The sequence below is a fragment of the Schistocerca cancellata genome, chromosome 9, assembly GCF_023864275.1.
Source record: "Schistocerca cancellata isolate TAMUIC-IGC-003103 chromosome 9, iqSchCanc2.1, whole genome shotgun sequence".
NCBI classification, from domain to species: Eukaryota; Metazoa; Arthropoda; class Insecta; order Orthoptera; family Acrididae; genus Schistocerca; species Schistocerca cancellata.
In genome coordinates this window covers 178,187,985-178,211,263 of record NC_064634.1, presented here as the reverse complement: position 1 = coordinate 178,211,263, position 23,279 = coordinate 178,187,985, and the positions used below count along the sequence as shown (strand labels likewise).

At 43.3% G+C, this 23,279-nt stretch overlaps 1 protein-coding gene across 1 annotated transcript in view; it reads right to left on the bottom strand.

The window, feature by feature from the left end:
• The window catches only part of LOC126100704 (rabphilin-3A), a 1,079,132-nt gene that overhangs the window by 232,023 nt on the left and 823,830 nt on the right, over window positions 1–23,279 (bottom strand). The window contains exon 8 of the mRNA XM_049911320.1: window positions 6,413–6,532. Within this exon, the coding sequence (XP_049767277.1) occupies window positions 6,413–6,532 (120 nt within the window). The remainder of the gene's footprint in view (window positions 1–6,412; window positions 6,533–23,279) is intronic.

The following is a 23,279-nucleotide window of genomic DNA, read 5'->3' as shown; positions in this document are numbered from 1 at the left end:
ACAGTTGTTTCGGAGCACGCTGTTTAGCGCACAGTGTTGAATATGGTGCTCTAAAGCAGAGGACCCCTACGCGTTCCCATGTTAACCCAACAACACCGTAAATTATGGTTACAGTGGGCCTGGGAGCATCGAGATTGGACCGCGAATCAATGGAATCGTGTCGCGGATGAATACCGTTTTACTGTTACGTCATCCAGGCGAATGGCTGCTTGAAATATGCAGTGCGCCACGGACACAGGCCGGTGGTAGCAGTGTTGTGTTATGGGGGACGTTCACCTGAGCTTCTATGAGACATGCGGTAGTAATCGAATGCACCAGACAGCTGTGGACTACGTGAACGTTACTAGGGACCACCTGTAATCTCTCATGCTTGATGTCTTCCTCAACAGCGGTGGCATTTTCCAGAGGGATAATTGTCCGTGCCACAGGGCTAGAATGGTGCTGCAATGGTTTGAGGAGCATGATAGTGAATTCACGTTGACGTCTTGACCATAAAATTCGACTTATCCGAATCCGATGAAACCCAACTGGGACGCTATCGTGTGCCAGCTCCGCGCCCACATACCAGCCGCCCGTAAATTGCGGGATGTGTGTGACCCGTGCGTAGGCTCTGATGCCACAAATCTCTGGAACTCTATCAAGTACTTGTCGAAGCCGTGGCACGCAGAATCGCTGCTGAAATACGTCCCACAGGTGGACCAACATGCTTTTAAGTAGGTGGTCATAATGTTTTGGCTCATCAATGTATATAAACATTTATGTATACATATAATTATTTGCATAATATAATTATCTGTATAAAATGCTGTGGGGCTAATATACCCCTATGACACGTAGGGAAGGTAGCGCGAGAAGCCGCGTCACGCAAAAATATTCGAGGACGGCTGATATTGGCATCGTATCGATTGTTTTATGGGTTCTTAAGTTCATTAGTGACAGTCCCAATCGCGTTTCACATGTAGGAGTGAGGCGGAGTGCAAGGATAGTGACATCTCTGTAATGTGTGAGGCAATTTATATCAGACTTGGGTCAGGCATCATTTACTGTCTGAGAAAAGTATTACTGTGACAAAAAAGACACACAGAGCACTGACGGCAGGGGTAAAATTGGTGATATAAAAGCATAATCCAGGACTATGTAGGGTAATTTCAACTGTATGCAGCGAGTTAAAAAGAATGGGATACAATGGTCCAGCAGTTACACACACGGCACAAAGTTTTGTAGTCAAGGCGAAAAGACACTTGAGGCGGTGGCAGTGGCTCACTCGAGACGAGTGTGTTGGAGTGATGAAACGCACTATACCTTGTGGCAATGCAATGAAAGAGTATGAGTTCATCGACTGCTTGGAGAACGTTACCTGCCTACATGTGTAGCGGCAATAGCGATGTTTGGAGCAGATAGTGTTACGATATGGAGATGTTTTCGTGGTAAGGGTTGATCGACCTATCACGCTCAAAAAAAGCCTAAATGTGTAAGGTTACGAATACATTTTACTGTACTGTGTACTGCACATAGTAGAGGAACAGTTCAGAGGCGAAGAATGAACCAGAATGACAATGCACCCAGTCATGAAGCAGCATGTCTAAGGCAATGGTTTGTGGGCAGCAACACACCTGAAACTTAACGGCCTGTCCATAGTCCCGACCAGAGCCCGATGAAATACGTATGTGGGGACTTACAACGGCGAGTACGGCCCAGACTCCAACGTCAAACACCATTACCTTCTCTGGTTTCGGATCTTGAGTGCAGAATAGGCTGCTATTCCTCCACAGACAGTCAGACAACTCATTAAAAGTGTGCCCAGCAGAGTTCAAGCCTTTGTCAAGGCGAAGGGTGGACACACTCCATAGCCAGTGTCCGGACACTTCTGATCAGCGTCATGCCAGACAGAATAATAAACAAAAACTCACTGAAGACAGGACAGAAAGTGCTAAAATTTGCTCAGTTAAAACAAAAGTAAACGAACCATGTCATGTAAAAGGCGCAATTTCTTTACAGGTTGCTACAACTTTGATAAGCAAAACTTTCTTTTTGACAGCGAAAACGTCAGCTCTATTGATGGAGAAAAACAGTATTTTACATTATTCGGCACCGAGAAAGAAAACAAAAGACAATGGATAAAATTAAAATGCGCCTTATTTTACGTTCTAAACGTTGTTAGATGTGTGAAGACCCGTGTTTTGTTGGTGTATGCTTGATCCATAATAGCGTGGGAATGCAGACGTAACCAGAGTTCGTCTGCTAGTAACTTGGGGCTGTAAAGCCAAAACTGGAACGAGCTGGAAGACCGAGGGTAAAGTGCCGCAGTCGCCGTATCCCTTGCTACATTCTTATAAACTAGACGTGGGCGAGCACTGTATTCAGGCAGACAAAGCTGTGACCTACCAGAACATACAGATTTTAACATATGTTTCATCCTTATGTGGGGCAGTATTCAGGGAAGCCACTGAAATGCGTTTGACGAACGACGTAATTAATCTCGATCATGATTTTAACTTTTACGACGTGAGGAATCGTGCACCACCAATAGTTAACTCTCGCAGACAGTGTTACTACTCCCTTGTCAACCAGGTACACATGATTTCAGAGGGCATTACGGTAGCATAAAGCTCTGCCACTCATATGGTATACAGGTCGAGGTCGGAAGCGCTTTGCTTACGATTCTGAAGATGATGTCGCTGATAAGGGGGAGGGTGTGAGTAGAGTACCACGGACGCTGAGACAATAGCAGAGCACTGCCTATGTCCCTACCTGTTTGCATTACGTGCTGAAAAGCGCGTTCACGACGAACAAAGACCTAAGTTGACAAAAGAGCAGGTACCGCCGACAGTGGTTTACATGACAGGTGACTATGTGGATCTCGTGACCGAGACCATCCCTAGCCTTACTGCACAACGTAAGACTGCTTTCAAGGAGCACATGATGCGCATGACCGACGCTGTCTAGAACTATCTACAACTCAGAAGGTGCCCTGAAATTCCGACGGCTGCTTTTTTTCAATTCCGATGCCGATAATTACGACTCAGAATTCGAATATTCAGGGAATGTATCCTAATGCGGCACAATTCCGTAACTCTATATCAAACGGGCTTTCAGGGATAACTTGTGTCGCCGTAGTCATTCCTAAACGAGGCACAAATCGCGCACACCGAAACGTTATTGCACATAAAATCACCTTTTTCCTGGAAACCACAGTCTCGTTTTGGTCGAAATATCTCACTACAACACTACAATCTTATACGCAGTTCCAGCTTGAGAAATTACATTTTACACTGTTATCGAGATACAGCCATGCAAAAGCAACTTCCAAAACTGAATAAGTCCTACTATGATGCAATTTTTCTGACATGTTTATTTATATTTTCTTTTTCTTTTTCTTTAACTCTTGTACATGTACATTTTGTAAAGGTGCTAATCGAATAGAGATTAAATCTTTGTAAATTCAGAGGAACATACAGGGTGAGTCAGGAGGAAAGGAACGTGTTTTGACAGGTGATAGCATTAGTGATTCTGAAGAAAAAACTTGATGTGGACATATGCCCTATTCCGAATGGTTTCCGTGATAAAACACTTTTAATGTACATTTCTATTTAATTTCTGTATTATTCATTGTCATTGTTTAGAACGTACCGCAGTAGTATAGAGGAAGTTGAGACGAACATTTTGATATAGGACGCTTGTGGTCTATCAAGTCAGAAAACTACCTCAAACTGGCCTACAAAAAGTACTTAAACTACAGCGCACGCGCGTCGCGCGAGGTTTCCAGTATTCTCGAGATCTCCTCTCGCAAACTGTTAGTCCTAAAAAAATTAATACGATCTTTTTTCATTGAAAATTTACTTTACTTTAATCGTGTACTAAAGCACGTGTTACATGGAGTGTGCGGTTTTCGAGTTATTAAAGAAAAATGGTTCAAATGGCTCTGAGGACTATGGGACTTAACAGCTATGGTCATCAGTCCCCTAGAACTTAGAAGTACTTAAACCTAACTAACCTAAGGACATCACACAACACCCAGTCATCACGAGGCAGAGAAAATCCCTGACTCCGCAGGGAATCGAACCCGGGAACCCGGGCGCGAGAAGCGAGAACGCTACCGCACGACCACGAGCTGTGGACTATTAAAGAAAAATGTACAAAAGTGATATTAAACGTGTTCTATGTCGGAAACCATTCGCAATAGTGCCTATGTCCACATGAAGTTTTTTGTTCAGAATCACTAATACTACCGCTTCTCAAAGCATGTACCTTTCCTCCTCCTGACTCACGCTGTATAACTCAATAACAGTGGCTAGAGAAATTATTGGAGTGATTTTATGAGCATCGAATGTATGAAAGTGAGGGTATGAACAAGTGAGGCTATGAACAACTCAAGAACCAACAGTGAAAAAGGAGTATGAAGGTGGAGCAAAGAATGTGTGATTTCAAGTGAATGCAATTGTTGAGATTATGCAAGTGATTTATGAGCATTGCCGATCTGATGTGTGAGCTATAAATGACGGAAGAATATGGTTTTTTACAGAATTACGGTGAGGAATGATTCATTACTTAATAACACTTTTGGATAGACGCAGCTCATATTATAGCTTTGTGCGTCCTTTCTGTTTACTAAAGAACCGTGCCCCTACACTTATATAGTAGGCGTTGCGATCAAATTTGACTGAAAATCGGCGATTGTGGAACATGCGTCATGTCAGGTTAGGAAAATCTGGGAAGGCAGAGATTACAGCTTCACTGGTCGCCTTCTTACGTCACGCGGTAGAAGAGACTTCTTTGCCTATTGCCATTGAAAAAATTCGACAGCAAAAGTGAAAAAAATAAACGATTACCTGTACATAACAAAACAAACACACAGTTTAAAGACTTCCTTCTCTTGGGTAGGAAAAAAGAAAATATTTACAAGCAAACGCGCAGGCGAAAAGAACTGGACAAATCATCAATTTATTGGCTTTTGCTGGAGCACAAGAGTTAAAAACTTAGTCGTAATTCAGTGGATGCACGATACTCTGTAGCTAGCTGTGCAACTAAAATTAAACTAATTAACGGCTAGCGGCATTACAGTTTTAGTTACAAGGAACTACAATATATATAAAATAAGACGGGCGTTCAATAAATAGGGCAACACATTTTTTTCTCTCGGCTAATTTCGGTTGAAAAAACGTTGAATTTGCTGTGGGGCGTCGTCAATACTACTTCAGCCCCTATTGTTTCATGAAGTTCCAATACGTGGCGGCGGTATATCTAGCGTTCAAAATGCCGTTCATAACGCAGATGCAGTCCAAGCAGAGAGCTCTCACTCAGTTTCTTTTGGCGGAAAACAAGAGCATCGCAGATATTCCTAGGCGACTGCTGAATGTCTACAGAAACCTGCCAGTGAACAAAAGCACGGTAAGTCGTTGGGCAAGGCGACTGTTGTCATAGCAACAAGGTCACGCGAAACTGTCCGATCTCCCCATGCTGGCCGGCCGCGCGCAGCTGTGACTCCTGCAACGCTGGAACGTGGTGACACTCTCATCCGAGGTGATCGACGGATCACAATGAAACATCTCGCTGCTGAACTGGACGTCTTTGTTGGTAGCGTTGACACACTGGTCCGTAGGATGGGAGTTTCAGAATCTTGTGCCTACTGGGTTCCTCCCCACCTAAGAGAATACCATAAAGCCGCGCCAAGTGGCCGCACGGTTACAGGCGCCATGTCACGGATTGCGCGGCCCCTCCCGCCGGAGATTCGAGTCCGCCCTCGGGCATGGGTGTGTGTGTTGTTCTCAGCATAAGTTAGTTTAAGTAGTGCGTAAGTCTAGGTACCGATGACCTCAGCAGTATGGCCCCTTAGGAATTAACACACATTTGAACATTTGAATACCATAAAGAGCAACGAAGAGAATATGTGCGCGTTACGAGGCGTTACGAGCAATACGTGGATGGTAGGGAGGTTATTATGCTGCAAGACTTTAAGACGTCGATCACTAGAGTGGTACCATGAAAGCATAAAGGCCCTCCCAGTAAGGTGGAGTAAGGCTATCGATCTGAACAGATATTATATTCAAAAGAGTGGGGAATAATAAAGTGTACTGGAATCCTGAATAAAACCAACTTCCTTTCAGAAAAAAAGTGTTGCATTGCTTATTCAACGCCTGTCTTATAGAGTTGTCGATTGTTATGTATATGCATGAATGTTATACATGCGTTGTGATTACCATTTTGCCAAAGAATTAAAGCTGAATAGCAGAAGAAAATTAATAAGAAAATGAAATTAAGTAAAAGTAGAGCGATACAGATATGCTATATCATCAAAGTAGAATAACTCATCACATGACGCTGCTTTGTAGTTTCCACTGCTGATGAATCACATGTTGATATTTATTCTGCACAAGAAATTTAAGGTGCAACAAAAATGCTACTTAGTACGTACCTTGAAAAACCAGGCGCCCGATTTCTTCCACATTTCTCGTGTCTCAGAGCAAATCTTGCAGAGTGAAATGGGCTCCTTGTGAGCGGTGAACGTCTCGAAGCCACATTTCTGGCACACAGCCTGTATAACGACCACAGAGACAAACCAGTTACCAAAAGAGAGTAGAGATTCAACAAGTCATTGGCTGTAAGTTTAAAACGAAAGTATTTGTAATCAATAAAGTAAACAATTTTTTAGCGTCCGTTACTAATGGCCTCGTTTACCTGTGTCTTTATTTTGCTAGCTTCTATTCAGATGCCTTACAAATAAATGCCTTTAAAAGTTTTCCTTAATCAAACCTGCATGGTCCCACGATGAGAATAATGTTTTAAACACACAATCTGTGCACCGTGGGATGAAAATTAGTTCATTAGTCAGAAGAGTTGTGTACTGTCCAGTAAAGTCCATAGTTTGCAGGATGTAACTTTGCAGGTGTTGAACACTTGTACTGGTGACCAAGACAGTTTAGTTTAGCATAGGAACTCGTATCCGGAAATACACCGTTTTCCCGCTTCACCCAAAATACCGCAACACAATTGCAAATCTACCGCAGTTTCGGCGCCACTGACTAGTACGAATTAATGCTGCGGGTTGCATACTTCACAGGTCAGGGCGGTGCTGTTACATCACTACCACTGGGCTTCTATCGTTCCCTCTGTAGTTCCACAAGCGTCTCGACTCTGACCACTGTAGCGCTGCGGTCGTTTGATACTCGCCTACCCGTTCTCTGTTACTGTAGCATGCAGGGCTGTAATGCTAGCTGTGACTTATTGTTAGTATGGAGATGTGTACTCGATCTTGCTGCTGTGAAGTACGAGTACCACTGACAGGGCGAAATAACCGATTGTCTGTATCAGATGGCCTTTAACGAAGCTGTGTTATGTGAGACTGTGGAGGGTGTAAGATGTAAGTTATTGATGGAAAGTACACACTTGCAAATGTGTTCCATTAGAGGAAGAGTGGTTTCTGAAATACGTTTCTCGCTGTAGTCGACACTTCAGACGAGAAGCTTAGAAATTTCGACCAGTGTAAACAAAATGGATGTGCTCTCGTTTATTCCTCCTGCACCACGAGAAAACATATGTCTGCGTGAAACGAAAACTCGCATAGAGCGACGTCACTGTTATATTCCTGCTACAAAAAGCTACATAGAAGGTTTGGTCGTCGTTGAAGGAATACTGTATATACGTCTATAGATAATATAGAGGTGACTACTACCGCTGCTTATAAGAAGAATAAAATACCTGTTAAATGTGTTGTTGCTCATACCATTCTTCATGGTCTTGCAGTTTTCGTAGCATGTAATTCTAATTTTAGTTCAGATTTTAATGATACTTTTTCTCATGGTAATGATAGAGCAGTGATTCAATAACAGCCAAAATAAAGAAGAAAAACACGCTATGAGATCAACAGCACACAGCGCAAATTGCGTTAACTTCTCGCTTTATGACGGTTTGAACTCCGCGGGGAACACTTTCAATAACGCGTACGAATGTCTGTGGATGACTGACATCCCACTCTTCCTCAGGAACGGAAACCGAAGAAGATAGAGATGTTGAACGCTGGGGTGTAGAGCTAAGTGTTTTAACTCATCCCTTTGGGTTCAGGTCGGGTCTCTGGGCATGTCAGTCCATTTCAGTAATGCTATTATCCACAGACCATTGTCTCGCAGACGCTGCTTCATGACCAGGTGCACTTTCATGTCGGTACAATCAATCATCGCCTCCGAACAGTTCCTCAACTGTATGCAGTACACGATGGTGTAAAATGTGTTCATGTCCTTCCATATCTAGCGTCGTTTTAACCGAAATAAGGGAACCAGGCCCTAACCGTGGAAAACACCCCTACACCATAATACCACCTCCTCTGTGCTTTACTGTTAGCACTACAGACGAGGGCGCCCGCCCGACTAGCCGCGTGGCCTAACGCGCTGCTTCCCGAGCGGGAATGCGTGCCAGTCCCCGGCAACAGTCGTCTCGGCGGATTAGTGTCGAGGTCCGGTGTGCCGGCCAGCCTGTGTATAGTTTTTAAGGCGGTTTTCCAGCTGCATCGGCGAATGCGGGCTGATTCCCCTTATTCCGCGTCAGTTAGACTATGTCGGTGATTCCTGCACAAACACTGTGTTCACGTACGCGTACATCATAATTACTCTTCCACAAAAACGGGGTGACACCCATCTGGTATGAGACGTTCCCGGGGTGGGGGGTGAGGGGGAGGTCTCCACTGGGGGCCGAACCGCACAATAATGCTGGGTTCGGTGGCGGGCGGTGGTGGGGTGACTGGACTGCTGTAGCATGTTGTGAACCACTGAGGGCTACGGCAGGACGAATCCTCTCCATCGTTTCTAGCCCTGCATTTCAATACACACACAGATGATGGCATAAAAAGTTCTCCGAGGATTCTCAAAACTTAAACCCATCGGTTTGCCACAGGGCATAGCGTAATTATTCACTCCATCAGTCATCTAGTCATCCACGGTCCAATGGCGCCGCTCTTTAGACCATTTCAAATTACAGAAACTTGTGGCGTATGGTGAGCTGCCCGATGTTTTCACCCTATACGTTTTAACTCCATACGCACAGTCAAAAAAATGGCACTGAGCACTATGGGACTTAACATCTGAGGTCATCAGTCCCCTAGAACTTAGAACTACTTAAACCTAACTAAACTAAGGACATCACACACATCCATGCCAGAGGCAAGATTCGAACCTGCGACCGTAGCGGTACAATCTGAAGTTCAAATATTCAAATGTGTGTGAATTCCTATGGGACCAAACAGCTGAGGTCATCTGTCCCTAGACTTACACACTGCTTAAACTAACTTAAGTTAAGGACAACATACAGAGGCATGCCAGAGGGAGGACTCGAACCTCCGGCGGGGAGGGGCCGCGCAATCCGTGAAATGGCGCCTCAAACCGCGCTGCCACTCCGCGCGGCCCTTGAAGTCTTCTAGGTCTTGGTTTAGCAGTGGTTCTTCCTTCACTTTCACGCATCAAAATCATATCACCAGCAAACGACGTGAGCACCTTTAGAAGTGTTGAAATATCGCTGATGGATCTGTTACTCTCGAGACATCCAATGACTAGTCTACGTTCGAGACACTGAGATCTGCTCTACGCACTTTACTACTATTGCTTCTCTACTGACAAAACAACACTCCCCAGCTCCTTCTACACTGACGTGTCCACTTCTCGTGACACCTAGTGGTCCACTGTAGCCGGCAGATGTGGCCGTGCGGTTCTAGGCGCTTCAGTCTGGAACCGCGTGACCACTACGGTCGCAGGTTTGAATCCTGTGTGTGTGATGTCCTTAGGTTAGTTAGGTTAAAGTAGTTCGAAGTTCTATGGGACTGATGACCATGTATGTTAAGTCTCTTAGTGCTCAGAGCCATTTGATCCATTTTTTGGTCCACTGTACGTAATGCACGGCTGCCCAGATAATTTTGATCGCAAACTGCACGTGGACATTTTTGAAATATGGTTGTTGATAAAATGTTTAAAGAAGACTAACAGAAAGGCGAAGTTAGAAATGCTTAATAAAACAGACGAAGAAAGGTCACTATATATGATAAGAACAAATAAAAACTCTGGTTGGGACCTTATATTACCTGCAACGGAGAGTTGTCGATCGAAAGATTACAGGGAGGAGAGAAAGAGGAAGAGAAAGGCACAAAATGACAGATGAAGCAAAACGTGGAGGAAGTTACCTGTAGATTAAGAAAGGGGGATATGACAGAAGAAAATGAAAAGTGTCAAGTCGACATATCTCTATGACGGGACTACAACAGATGATGAATAGTAGTAGTAATAATAGTAATAACAATAATAAAAATAAATTCTGTGTGCGGAGTTTGGGTCTACACCGTAAATTTTTCGTGAAAACATCGGGATAAAGTCACAACAAGCGTTTCGTATTAATATGCAGAATCTGTATTACTAAACGATTTACCCGGTGCACAATCACCCAATACCAGTTGCAGGTTACCTATTTAATGGATTCAAGGGCCAACTAAAATTAGATTTTCTGTACTTCATATGATTGCTGACAAAATTTAAGAATTATAATGTCGTCATGACCTATTCATTAAGAGGTATAACATTATGTTTAAGGTTTAACACAGACAAGTATAACTGTTAGAAACTATCTACATATCTTCAGACTCCGTAAGTCACGGCCGGCCGGAGTGACCGAGCGGTTCTAGGCGCTACAGTCTGGAACCGCGCAACCGCTACGGTCGCAGGTTCGAATCCTGCCTCGGGCATGGATGTGTGTGATGTTCTTAGGTTAGTTAGGTTTAAGTACTAAGTTCTAGGGGACTGATGACCTCAGAAGTTAAGTCCCATAGTGCTCAGAGCCATTTGAACCATTTTTTTGTAAGTCACGGCACGCAAATACCCTGATTAATTAGTCCAGTATTTGAGAATGAGAGCACTTGGCTACTTCCAACAAACTTCGCACGTAATTTCAATCCTTTACGAAACTTTTTCTTTCTAAAACCCTTCATAAACAATTAAAGGCGATAGGTTTATCCTTTACAACAGTTTCGTCGTTCATACAGCAAAACTTCATCATCAGGCACGATGTTTCAATTATTACTTCTTTGCTACTCATTCTTTTAGAATTATATTTTGCACACAGTATCCACATGCATCACTGGATGTGCCTGCAAAATTATATCATTGTACTACAGTTAAGAGACATGACGTCGTTAACATTGAGATGCGCCGCAAAACTAGCCTTGGCTTGAAACGTATAAATAATCCTTATTATACTCATACAGTGTTTGGGAATGGTGAACGGCCTTGCGGCACTGGTAACACCGGTTTCCGTCAGATCACCGAAGTTAAGCAATGTCGGGCTGGGCTAGCACTTGGATGGGTGACCATCCCGTCTCCCGAGCGCTGTTGGCAAGCGGGTGCACTCAGCCCTTGTGACGCAAATTGAGGAACTACTTGATTGAGAAGTAGCGGCTCTGGTCTCGTAAACTACCACACGGCCGAGGGAGCGGTGTGCTGACCACATGCGACTCCATATCCGCATCCAGTGACGCCTGTGGGCTGAGGATGACACGGCGGTCGGACGGTACCGTTGGGCCTTCATGGACTGTTCGGGCGCAGTTTAGTTTCAGAGTTTGATAATGAGAGCACGTAGCGTCTCACTTACATTCCTAGCATCGAATATTTATCTCACTAACTCATTTTTGATGTAGACAGAAGTTTGAAGTTCTTTTCTACATGGGAGTTCTATTCTTTAGAGAATCGGGGTTTACTGGTGCTCAGAGACTAGATGAATCACAAGTTTGACAGTCGCTGGCCGCTGTATCCCCGGGGGCCAGCTGTATAATCACCATTTGTTCGCTTCCATTTCGAAGCTGCCGTAACTTTCACATTCGCTAGGCTTTGGAATTTCAGGCATTTGGAATTACTTCCGCAGTGAGCTTTCCTCTGACTTGCGTTTTCTGTAATTCCGAGCACATTTTAGAGGCATGTGAGGCGACATCAACTTAATACCGCCTTTCGCTATTCTGGGAAATGTTTTTATTGTCTCACTTCGCGTCCCCGTATTGCTCCGCGAGCACTTCACAATGACACCCGAATTACTGGGCTAGCTAAACGCGTTTCCACGCTACACCCATTTATAACTTTACATAAAGCTAATTCGTAAAAATCACACCCACACGTGACAGGCAAAGCCGGCCGGAGTGACCGTGCGGTTCTAGGCGCTCCAGTCTGGAACCGAGCGACCGCTAAGGTCGCCGGTTCGAATCCTGCCTCGGGCATGGTGTTGTCCTCAGGTTAGTTAGGTTTAATTAGTTCTAAGTTCTAGGCGACTGATGACGTCAGAAGTTAAGTCGCATAGTGCTTAGAGCCATTTGAATCATTTGACAGGCAAAACAAATACTGAACGAGAAACAAACACAGACATATCGATGATTTATTAGCCTCTTAAGTATTAGCGATTCAAATGTAACCGTATTGTAAGTTCAACCGACGAGCGATTAGACGTTATCACGTCAATAATAATAATAGTAATAAATAAGAAGAAGAAGAAAAAGAAGAAGAGGATTTACAGCACTGATTAATTCAGTCAACACATTTCTCTAATTTATAATGTTATTGGCAACTGTATGAGGAGAACAGATCCCTGTCACGATAAAAGTAGAGCGACAGAGTAATAATATAAAACAGTCACGAGATATTGTCCAGCTGAAGGTGGTACGCCCTTACTTCTCCTGACTTAACTAACATTTCACCTAACTTGTAGATCCACAAGTATAAAATCAAGCATAGTCGCGTAGTGATTAATGCACTATAAAGGTACTCGAGAGGACTGTTGTTCAGTTACCTGTTCTATAGATTATCCGTCAGACTATTGAATACACTTTTAAATTTCGATAGATTATTTGTTCTTAGGCACATAACCATGTTGTAACATGAAAGTTTCTTTTTCTCACATCGAGAGTAACTGTGAAAGCTCATAAAAAAACTTCAACGCACAAAACGTGAATGCTATCATTTAAAAGTGGAATAATAAAATAAATTTAACTCGTATTACAGGGCTAGACGGGACAAAAGTCTGGAAAGAGTTCCGAAGTACAATATTCTTGCCTGCTATAAACTCAACTTGTTTCCAGGACTCATCGCTTGACACTGAGGTATACTTATACGTAGTTTATTTGAAATGGCATTGCTACGAGCCCATGATAATAACGTAGATTCCAAAAGCCCCAACTCCTGTGAATATACTTATCCTGTGATCGTTGCTTGTCCAGGATTGCGGATTTAAGACTTTACATTTTTATTGGTGTAATTTTTAACATTTCAAGCAACAAACAAAACCTCCGAATAAAGTTTGTTACTCAAAGACGACGAAAAAAAGGCTGTTATTCTGTATGGCATTGTTTGATAGAGATGATGCATCTCCTACTGAGGGATACCATGCGAAATTCTGTCCATTTGGCGCGTTAGATCGTCAAAATCACGAGCCGAGGTGCTTGGAGGGTCATGCCCAAAATGCTCCAAACGTTCTCTATTGGGGGGAGAATCCGTTGACCTCGCCTGCCAAAGTACGGTATAGAAAGCACGAAAACAACCAGTATGAAATCTCGCCGTGTCCGGGCGGGCGTTATCTTGTTGAAATGTTAGCCCAGAATGGGGTGTCATGAAGGGCAAGCAAACCGGTCGCAGAATATCATCGACGTACTGTTGTGCTGTAAGGATGCCGCGTATGACAACCAAAGCGATACTGATAGAAACGAAATGTTACCCCAGACTATCAGTCCTGATTGTCCGGCCGTGTGACGGGTAACAGTCAGGTTGGTATCCCACGACCGTCTGGACCCTATCCAGACATGTCTTCACCGGTCACCAGGGCGCAGTTCGAAGCAGGACTCATCAAAGAAGACAATACTACTCCAGTAAACGATATTTCAGGTTGAAGACATGTCTGGAGACGCTGTCACAACAGGGGAGTTGAAGCTAATGCCAAGGGAAATCAGAGATCGCACGGAAAGGTATACGTGTTCATTTTCCCCGCGCCCTGTTGGAGAGTGGAATAATAGAGAATTATTGTGAAGGTGGTCTGATGAATATCCTGCCACGCACTTAAGTGTGATTTCCAGACTATTCATGTAGATGTATACATCGATGTGTATGTAGATATTACTGAGATATTTGTGGGTTCGTCGATCTTTTACCCACTCCTTTGTACAAAAGTGCATCGTCGCTGATTGTGACGTCACGATTTGCACAAGTTTCATGTCACGCACGGGGTGGTGTTTAGGAATGAGCGAGGGGAGGGTGTGGAGAAGTTGAGAAATGAGACTGGCCGTTTCCTTTCATGACAGTGAGATACTGAGTTGTTATCGGGAGAGCCAAACATGTGCGCTGACTTAGAAGATTAAAAAGGGATTTAGATACTGATTGGCTTTTTCTTTTTTATGTCACTAAAATAGAGAGCTATGATTGCAAGAGATAAATATGTGTAACAAAACTGACTTAGAAGCTCTACAACTGGAGTACTTTCATTAAAGTGGTTTTGCTTAGGAAAGGGGAGGGGAAGGAAAGGGTTGTGACTTATGAATGGGGGTCATGGTTGGGAAGAGGTTGAGGGGAGGGAAGAGGGAGAAGGAAGGGTTCAAATGGTTCAAATGGCTCTGAGCACTATGCGACTTAACTTCTGAGGTCATCAGTCGCCTAGAACTTAGAACTAATTAAACCTAACTAACCTAAGGACATCACACACATCCATGCCCGAGGCAGGATTCGAACCTGCGACCGTAGCGGTCGCTCGGCTCCAGACTGTAGCTCCTAGAACCGCACGGCCACTCCGGCCGGCAGGAGGAAGGGAGGATGGGGATGTAGAGGGTCAGAGAGGAGGAGTGAGGCATAGGGAACTGACGAGGGGAGGAATGTTTGGATGAGAGAGGGAAGTGCATGGTAGTAGGAAGGGAATTTCGGGGGAATAGGGAGTAGAAAGGAAATATCATGGTGAAAGGTCAAATCTGGTCAATGCGTTCCTATCGACATTCTCAGTTTATCTGCTGGAATCTGTCCTCAGAGTACACTGAATCAGTAACACATAGGTGAAATTCAGATACCTGCAGGCAAATTTCGGAAGCAAATTATCAGACATAACTCACGGCTGCTGGTATACGAAATTTAACACGGTATGTGCAATATTCAGTGTTTGACAGAAGGGGAATACATTTCACGAATTCTGTTTCCATAAGTGATCGAATGTCTATTTTGCCGTTAACGTAACACCACATCCATGACTGTATTGGTGGTAATACAAATATTTTATTCAGATATATCACTGACTTCATTCTCTCCTGACGAACGCTGCAGTATTAGGTTTCCAACGTGCACCACTAAGCACAATGTAAATTACGCTTTTCGAACCGCTTGGTATCTACGTTTCACTGTGTGGTGCATGCTTTTTGTTGTGAGCTGTAACAATTCATACTAAGTTTCGAGATATTCTGCTACACTCAGCGTTTGCAACGGTGGATAGCTGTTAGTTCTGCTTGACAGTAATTGGATGGATGGTAAAATCTGGAACGTGATTGCCTCAATCTTCTCAATGAAAACAAGAGTAAGTGACACTGGTAACTTGGTCAGTTTGAGTGTACACACGGTACAACTAGCTAGCTGTCAGAAAATCATATTTCAATTTGTTTTTATTATTTATAAACGGTGATTTCTCCTTGCTAAAAGTGTGGCGCTAATGGGAGTTAAAGGTGACGGGTCATTTTAGAGTCGCGAGCAATGTTGACCATGATGGTCATATAATAATTCAAATATCGATGTATGTATGTATTAAACCGGGGACATAGAAACGACGGCGAGGCTTCGACCCGCCGTAGCTCTCAGTGGTTCACAGCCCCACTACAGGCCAAATATCGATGTGCGTGACATCTGTTACCGTTTAAATTTATGAAATAAAATTTTACTAAAAGTTAGCTTCAAATATTATATCGATGTAAAATTATACTTGATTTATACAGTGGAGAATATGACGCTGCAGTGCATCTTTCCATTTTTTAAACAAATACGCTTCTGAAGCGTGATATACTCCACTCATTGTCGATACAATTCACCCAGAAGGGTGAGAAACACATCAGTTGGCGCTGAGTTATTGCCGCGAAATAGATATAGTTTTCTCACCGATTATTGGAATTTTTCTATACTGCATTTTGAGGCATAAGACCAACAGTGTAATTTATTATTGAGCGTGTATAATAGGAATACTCTTCATATGTTTCTACGTCCAGAGATAGGTTATTTAATGGAATACATTTGATACTTTTTGTAACGTGCTAGGGGAATATAACGTAAAAGGATGAATGCATCGAAGAATTTAACAGTATTATATGTTTATTTATTATTATAATTCTACGGTTGAGAATGTGGTAACAAATGTAGACACGAACAGAGAAAACCAACACTTTGCAATTTTGACAGGTACACCATGCAATGAGGTGTTGAAAATAAAGAAATTTGAAGGTTGTAAGAAAATACAAAGATCGGAAAGCAACGATGAAGAAAGCTGATCCTGCTAAGTCAAAACGCGCAAATTATCGGTACCCGTGAGACAGCATTTGCTACCTAATGTGTTCCAGATCGTCGGGTTTCTTCTGGGGCACACGCCTTGGGTTCTGTTGGTGATAGAAATGTAGGGCCAAGTGTTTTGGATACTCTTTGGGCTGTGAACCATTTGTATACCCAACAGAAAGATCGTCTTGGTGTTACTATCGTAGGGTCAAATTATGAATATTATACACTGCCTCCTGCTTAGACAGACTTAGCAAATCGACTGCTTCTTTTTGCATTAGATGTGGAGTATAGTGCGTCTTAACCGACTTATGGAGGCACCATTTAGTTCATGGTCGGTTCCTTAGAAAACCCCAAAAAGTTTTATTTACAATTTTTTCTTACCAAAAACAAGCCGCTGATATCAAGACGACTATGCACAGAAAATAGCTAAAATTCTTACGATATATTCATAAGATAACAATCTCGAAAAATACTGAAAATATTGACATCTTAATCCGTTACCCTACTTCTAAAAGCAATATACGCACGTAAGATCCGGTATGAGTGGAAATCTAAATAGTAAATAACCGCAGCGTATTGCTCAAATTTTAACGGTGTATTCTCAATGCATTTATCTAGACGTATCATCTTCCCGATTTCAAGAATATTTATCAGTTATCGGGAAACAACCCAAAAATATGGCTTTTGTGTGCCGAAACCGAGCCGCAGATTCCAAGACGGCTATGCACAGCAAATGGATGTAATTTTTACGATATACCCCTAAGATCACGATCTAATAACCTTGAAAGTTTTCTCAATATCGTTTCCCATTTCCGAGATACAGATGTACAAAATTAAACCACTTGTACACAAAAAATGACTTCTTTACTCAGTAGGAAAGCAGAATTTCCAGTATAAATCAGTTAAATGCAGGCCACTCGTTCAGAAAAAACGAGTGTATTCGGTGCACAAACGCGCGTTCGGAGTTCGATTCAATGGAACTTCGGATACGATGGAGAAGACATCACAGCAATTCGTGAGGCCGCAACGATTCAGTACAGCATATCTTCCGGTATAATTCGATTCAACGTTGTGTAGGACTGCCTGGGAAAGGAACAGAAACGATGTTAATAATCTTTACTTACGTAGAAGAACTTTTTTAATTACGCCTAGGCGGTAACTCAAAAGAAACAGTGACTGTTGATAACATTATTAACATGACCGGCACAAAGCAAAGCTGTAGTGTTATAAATGAGGAAGTAGAGTTTAACGATTCAGTACACGGAGAACAGAGTATGTGGGGAAGATTACCACAGCAAAACTAACAGAAGACAGGGGTGTTGGTAGCTTTGATCTGGCCAAGCCTAGTTCAACGCCATAGGCTACTTAACAAACAGGAACCAATATTGTAATGACTTCTTTACTCAGTTTTTAGGGCAAATAGAATTAATCATGGATGACAAAGGCAAAATGTATCGCAAATGCAATTAGAATCTATGGAACAAAAGAAAAAAAATGAGGGGGAAAACAAAGAAATGTGTGAGGAAAACAAATAAATTCAGGGAAAATCGAAACTAAATTGATCACATTAACAGATATTCTCAATAATCTGCGAAGCGAGTTTACTACGACGTTCGACGAAAAACATGATCAACTCCGAAAGGTAAAGCGAAAACATGAAGGAAAAGAAATGAAAATCGAGGAATTTCAGACTCAAGTAGAAGAAAAAAGTAGGCGAACAATCGAATGGTTAATAAGCTTATGAGAAAACACGGGCGCAAAATTATGAATTCCTTAAAATCAAGAATAAGTGCCAGAAGGACAAAGAATCGATGCGTATAATGGCTAATGGCGTACGGACGCAGTAGATTGAACTGTTTAATGAAGGAGACGAAATCCGTAACGCAATTATTGGCAGTGATGAAAAGTCAATCGCATTTAGAAAAGAGAATTTCCACAAAAAATTTGTAAATTATCTTCACGCAGGCTGCCTTCCCGTGAGAGACGAGTTTCCTGTAACGCAGACACATCAATGCGAAGACGCAGCCGTTCTCTGCCAATTAAGGCTGTTTTTCTGGCTACAGGGGCAGCATCAATAGGAGCGTCGTGTCCGGATAACGTAGGTCTGCCTTTCCAGGTGGCAACTGTTCGTTACTGAATTGTTGGTTTTATTAGTATGAGCTACTTAATTGTTGTTTTTCCAGATACCTCAGTAACCTACCTTGTATCAAGCACTGCGATGTGCTTGCTGCTCCATACACCCATAGAATCGCAAGGTGGGGGACGGAGTACCATCTTACGGACTGGGGGCTGCCCAGCTCGAGGCAGGCGCTAACCAGTCAGTTAGCCGCAAAGGACTTTCCCACCGACGAGGTTCACCCCTGGCGCCCCCACACAGGTCCCTCAGTGCGAGGCTTAAAACCGGTAACTGCGATTCCCCGTCTTGTTAACCGAAATTTTGCAGGAGCAGCGGAGTGTCCTCTCCACAGGAACTGCAACGCCTGGGACTTATTTAAAAACCACGGACTTGTCAAGCATTCTTGGCCTTCTCTCGTCTCAAACAACTGCTCCATAGGGGTGACGGGTCACAACGTGTGGAGTTGAGTAGATTGCAGGAGATGCCAACGTATTCAGGTTGAAGCCTACTGTCGCCTCTGGTACTCCGGATCCATTGCCCCTTCCCCGAAGCATATGCGTCGTATCAAAGCCCTCTTCCTCCGCCGCAGATGCCGTGGGGGGCTTCGCCCACAATCTTGGGCTATGGTCCTGCATCAAGCCCTTCACACTGGGGTGAGAGAGATAGGAAACAAACCCCCTCTCGGGCCTCGAAACCTAATACCACCAGGATCGAAAAAACAAGAGTTGGCCAAGGGAGACCGACAGGAAAGAAAACAGGCGGGGTCTGACACAAGTAAGTGGAAGTGACGTCACTCTCAGCTCGGGGCCCCGTGGATGCCATCCGTGAACTTCTAGATGAAGTTCCCTGCGGAGAAATTGGAGAAAGACATGAGCATGGAGCTGGTTTTGCAGTACGAAACAGTCTTCTTAGCAGCTGCGAACAACCAGAATCTATTCCTGAATGATTAACAACTTTCAGGTTAAGGACAACATCAGGCCCTGTCACATTAATCTCAGCATAAGCTCCAACTACGAAAACGCCATCTGAAGTCAAAGACAAGTTTTACGAAGATCTACGGAAATGCTTGGGTAATGTTCGTGGATCAGATAAACTCGTATTACTGGGAGACTTCAATGCCAGTATTGGGAATGCATGGAACAACTGGCTTGACTGCATTGGCTCTCACGACACTGGAAATACACTGAAGCGCCAAACAAACTGGTATAGTCATGCGTATTCAAATACAGATATATGTAAACAGGAAGAATACGGCGCTGCGGTCGGCAACGCCTATATAAGACAAAAAGCGTCTGGCGCAGGTGTTAGATCGGTTACTGCTGCTACAATGGCAGGTCAAGATTTAAGTGAGTTTGAACGTGGTGCTATAATCGGTGCACGAGCGATGGGACACAGCATCTCCGAGATAGCGATGAAGTGGGGTTTTTCTCATATGACCATTTCACGAGTATACCGTGAATATCAAGAATTCGGTAAAACATCAGATCTCTGACATCGCTGCGGCTGGAAAGAGATCCTGCAAGAACGAGACCAACGACGACTCAAGAGAATCGTGCAACGTGACGGAAGTACAACCCTTCCGCAAATTGCTGCAGATTTCACTGCTGGGCCATCAACATGTATCAGCGCGTGAACCATTCAACGAAACATCATCGATATGGGCTTTAGGAACCAAAGACCCACTCGTGTTCCCTTGACGACTGCATGACGCGAAACTTTACGCCTCGCGAGGGCCAGTCAACACCGACATTGGACTGTTGATGACTGGAAACATGTTGCCTAGTCGGGCGAGTCTTGTTTCAAATTGTAACGAACTGATGGACGTGTATCGATGTGAAGTCAACCTCATGAATCCATGGACCCTGCATGTCAGCAGGGTACAGTACAAGCTGGTGGAGACTCTGTAATGGTGTGAGGCGTGTGCAGCTGGAGTGATATCAGACCTCTCATACGTCTAGATACGACTCTGACAGGTACAGTTACATAAGCATCCTGTCTGATTACCTGTATCCATTCATGTCCATTGTGCATTCTGACGGACTCGGGCAATTCCAGCAGGCCAATGCGACACCCCTCACGTCCAGAATTGCTACAGAGTGGCTCCAGGAACACTTTTCTTAGTTTAAACACTATCGCAGGTCACCAAACTACCCAGACATGAACATTATTGAGTATATCTGGGATGCCTTGTAATGTGCTGTTCAGAAGAGATCTCCACCCCCTCGTACTCTTTCGGATTTATGGATAGCCCTGCAGTTCTCTTTCTCTCTACATCACTAGCACTTACTTCCGGAAAAGAGCCGTGTACAAAGTAACATGGAAACACCCACGTTCAGGCCGTTGACATCAGCTCGACTTCATCATTACCAGAAGATGTGATCTAAACCATGTCTTTAACTCCCGTATATATGACAATGATCTCTGAGATACTGACCACTCTTTAGTTATGACCAAATCACGGTTCACACCAAAGAAGATTCATTCCGCTAAGCGCGTTTGTCGGAGAGAAAAGATCAACACCAAAGCTACCCAAGAGGATCATCATCATCATCATCATCATCATCATCATCATCATTTAAGACTGATTATGCCTTTCAGCGTTCAGTCTGGAGCATAGCACCCCTTATACAGTTCCTCCATGATCCCCTATTCAGTGCTAACATTGGTGCCTTTTCTGATGTTAAACCTATTACTTCAAAATCATTCTTAACCGAATCCAGGTACCTTCTCCTCGGTCTGCCCCGACTCCTCCTACCCTCTACTGCTGAATCCATGAGTCTCTTGGGTAACCTTGCTTCTCCCATGCGTGTAACATGACCCCACCATCTAAGCCTGTTCGCCCTGACTGCTACATCTATAGAGTTCATTCCCAGTTTTTCTTTGATTTCCTCATTGTGTACACCCTCCTGCCATTGTTCCCATCTACTAGTACCTGCAATCATCCTACCTACTTTCATATCCGTAACCTCAACCTTGTTGATAAGGTAACCTGAATCCACCCAGCTTTCGCTCCCATACAACAAAGTTGGTCGAAAGATTGAACGGTGCACAGATAACTTAGTCTTGGTACTGACTTCCTTCTTGCAGAAGAGAGTAGATCGTAGCTGAGCGCTCACTGCATTATCCTTGCTACACCTCGCTTCCAGTTCTTTCACTATTTTGCCATCCTGTGAGAATATGCATCCTAAGTACTTGAAACCGCCCACCTGTTCTAACTTTGTTCCTCCTATTTGGCACTCAATCCGTTTATATTTCTTTCCCACTGACATTACTTTCGTTTTGGAGATGCTAATCTTCATACCATAGTCCTTACATTTCTGATCTAGCTCTCAAATATTACTTTGCAAACTTTCAATCGAATCTGCCATCACAACTAAGTCATCCGCATATGCAAGACTGCTTATTTTGTGTTCACATATCTTAATCTCACCCAGCCAGTCTATTGTTTTCAACATATGATCCATAAATAATATGAACAACAGTGGAGACAGGTTGCAGCCTTGTCTTACCCCTGAAACTACTCTGAACCATGAACTCAATTTACCGTCAACTCTAACTGCTGCCTGACTATCCATGTAAAGACCTTTAATTGCTTGCAAAAGTTTGCCTCCTATTCCATAATCTTGTAGAACAGACAATAACTTCCTCCTAGGAATCCGGTCATATGCTTTTTCTAGATCTATAAAGCATAGATACAATTCCCTGTTCCACTCATAACACTTCTCCATTATTTGCCGTAAGCTAAAGATCTGGTCCTGACAACCTCTAAGAGGCCTAAACCCACACTGATTTTCATCCAATTGGTCCTCAACTAATACTCGCACTTTCCTTTCAACAATACCTGCGAAGATTTTACCCACAACGCTGATTAAAGAGATACCTCTGTAGTTGTTACAATCTTTTCTGTTTCCGTGTTTAAAGATTGGTGTGATTACTGCTTTTGTCCAGTCTGATGGAACCTGTCCCGACTCCCAGGCCATTTCAATTATCCTGTGTAGCCATTTAAGACCTGACATTCCACTGTATTTGATGAGTTCCGACTTAATTTCATCCACCCCAGCCGCTTTATTGCACTGCAATCTATTGACCATTTTTTCCACTTCCTCAAATGTGATCCTATTTCCATCATCATTCCTATCCCATTCTACCTCGAAATCTGAGACATTACTGATCGCATTTTCACCAAGAGGATGCGCTACATAAAATGTTCAGAGAAGATATTGAGATGAAACTGAATCCTGAGCAATTGATAGCTGCACAGGGCGCCGAAAATATGTGGCATCTAGCTTAGGAAAATATTATGCAAACAGCCATTAGAATATTTGAGAAGCAGGGTAGAACTCAAAGCGCCTGGTTTACTGGATTTGAAAGTGAGTTGCGCCCATGTAAATGGACAAGAAACGTAACGCTCATATACAGGTTATGAATAATCCTAAAGACCAACAAACAACAGTCTATTACAAGGCCTGCAGAGTAGATTTGCAACAAGTTTCTCGCCATTGTGCAAATAGATATTGGACCAGCCTTTGCAAATCTATTCAGATCTGACCGTGGCAAGTACCAAGGCATCAAAACTGCCATAGGACCAACAAGCAGGAAGTACGCTGCAATAAAAGATGTGACCCAATCAACGATAAAAACCTACAGCTACA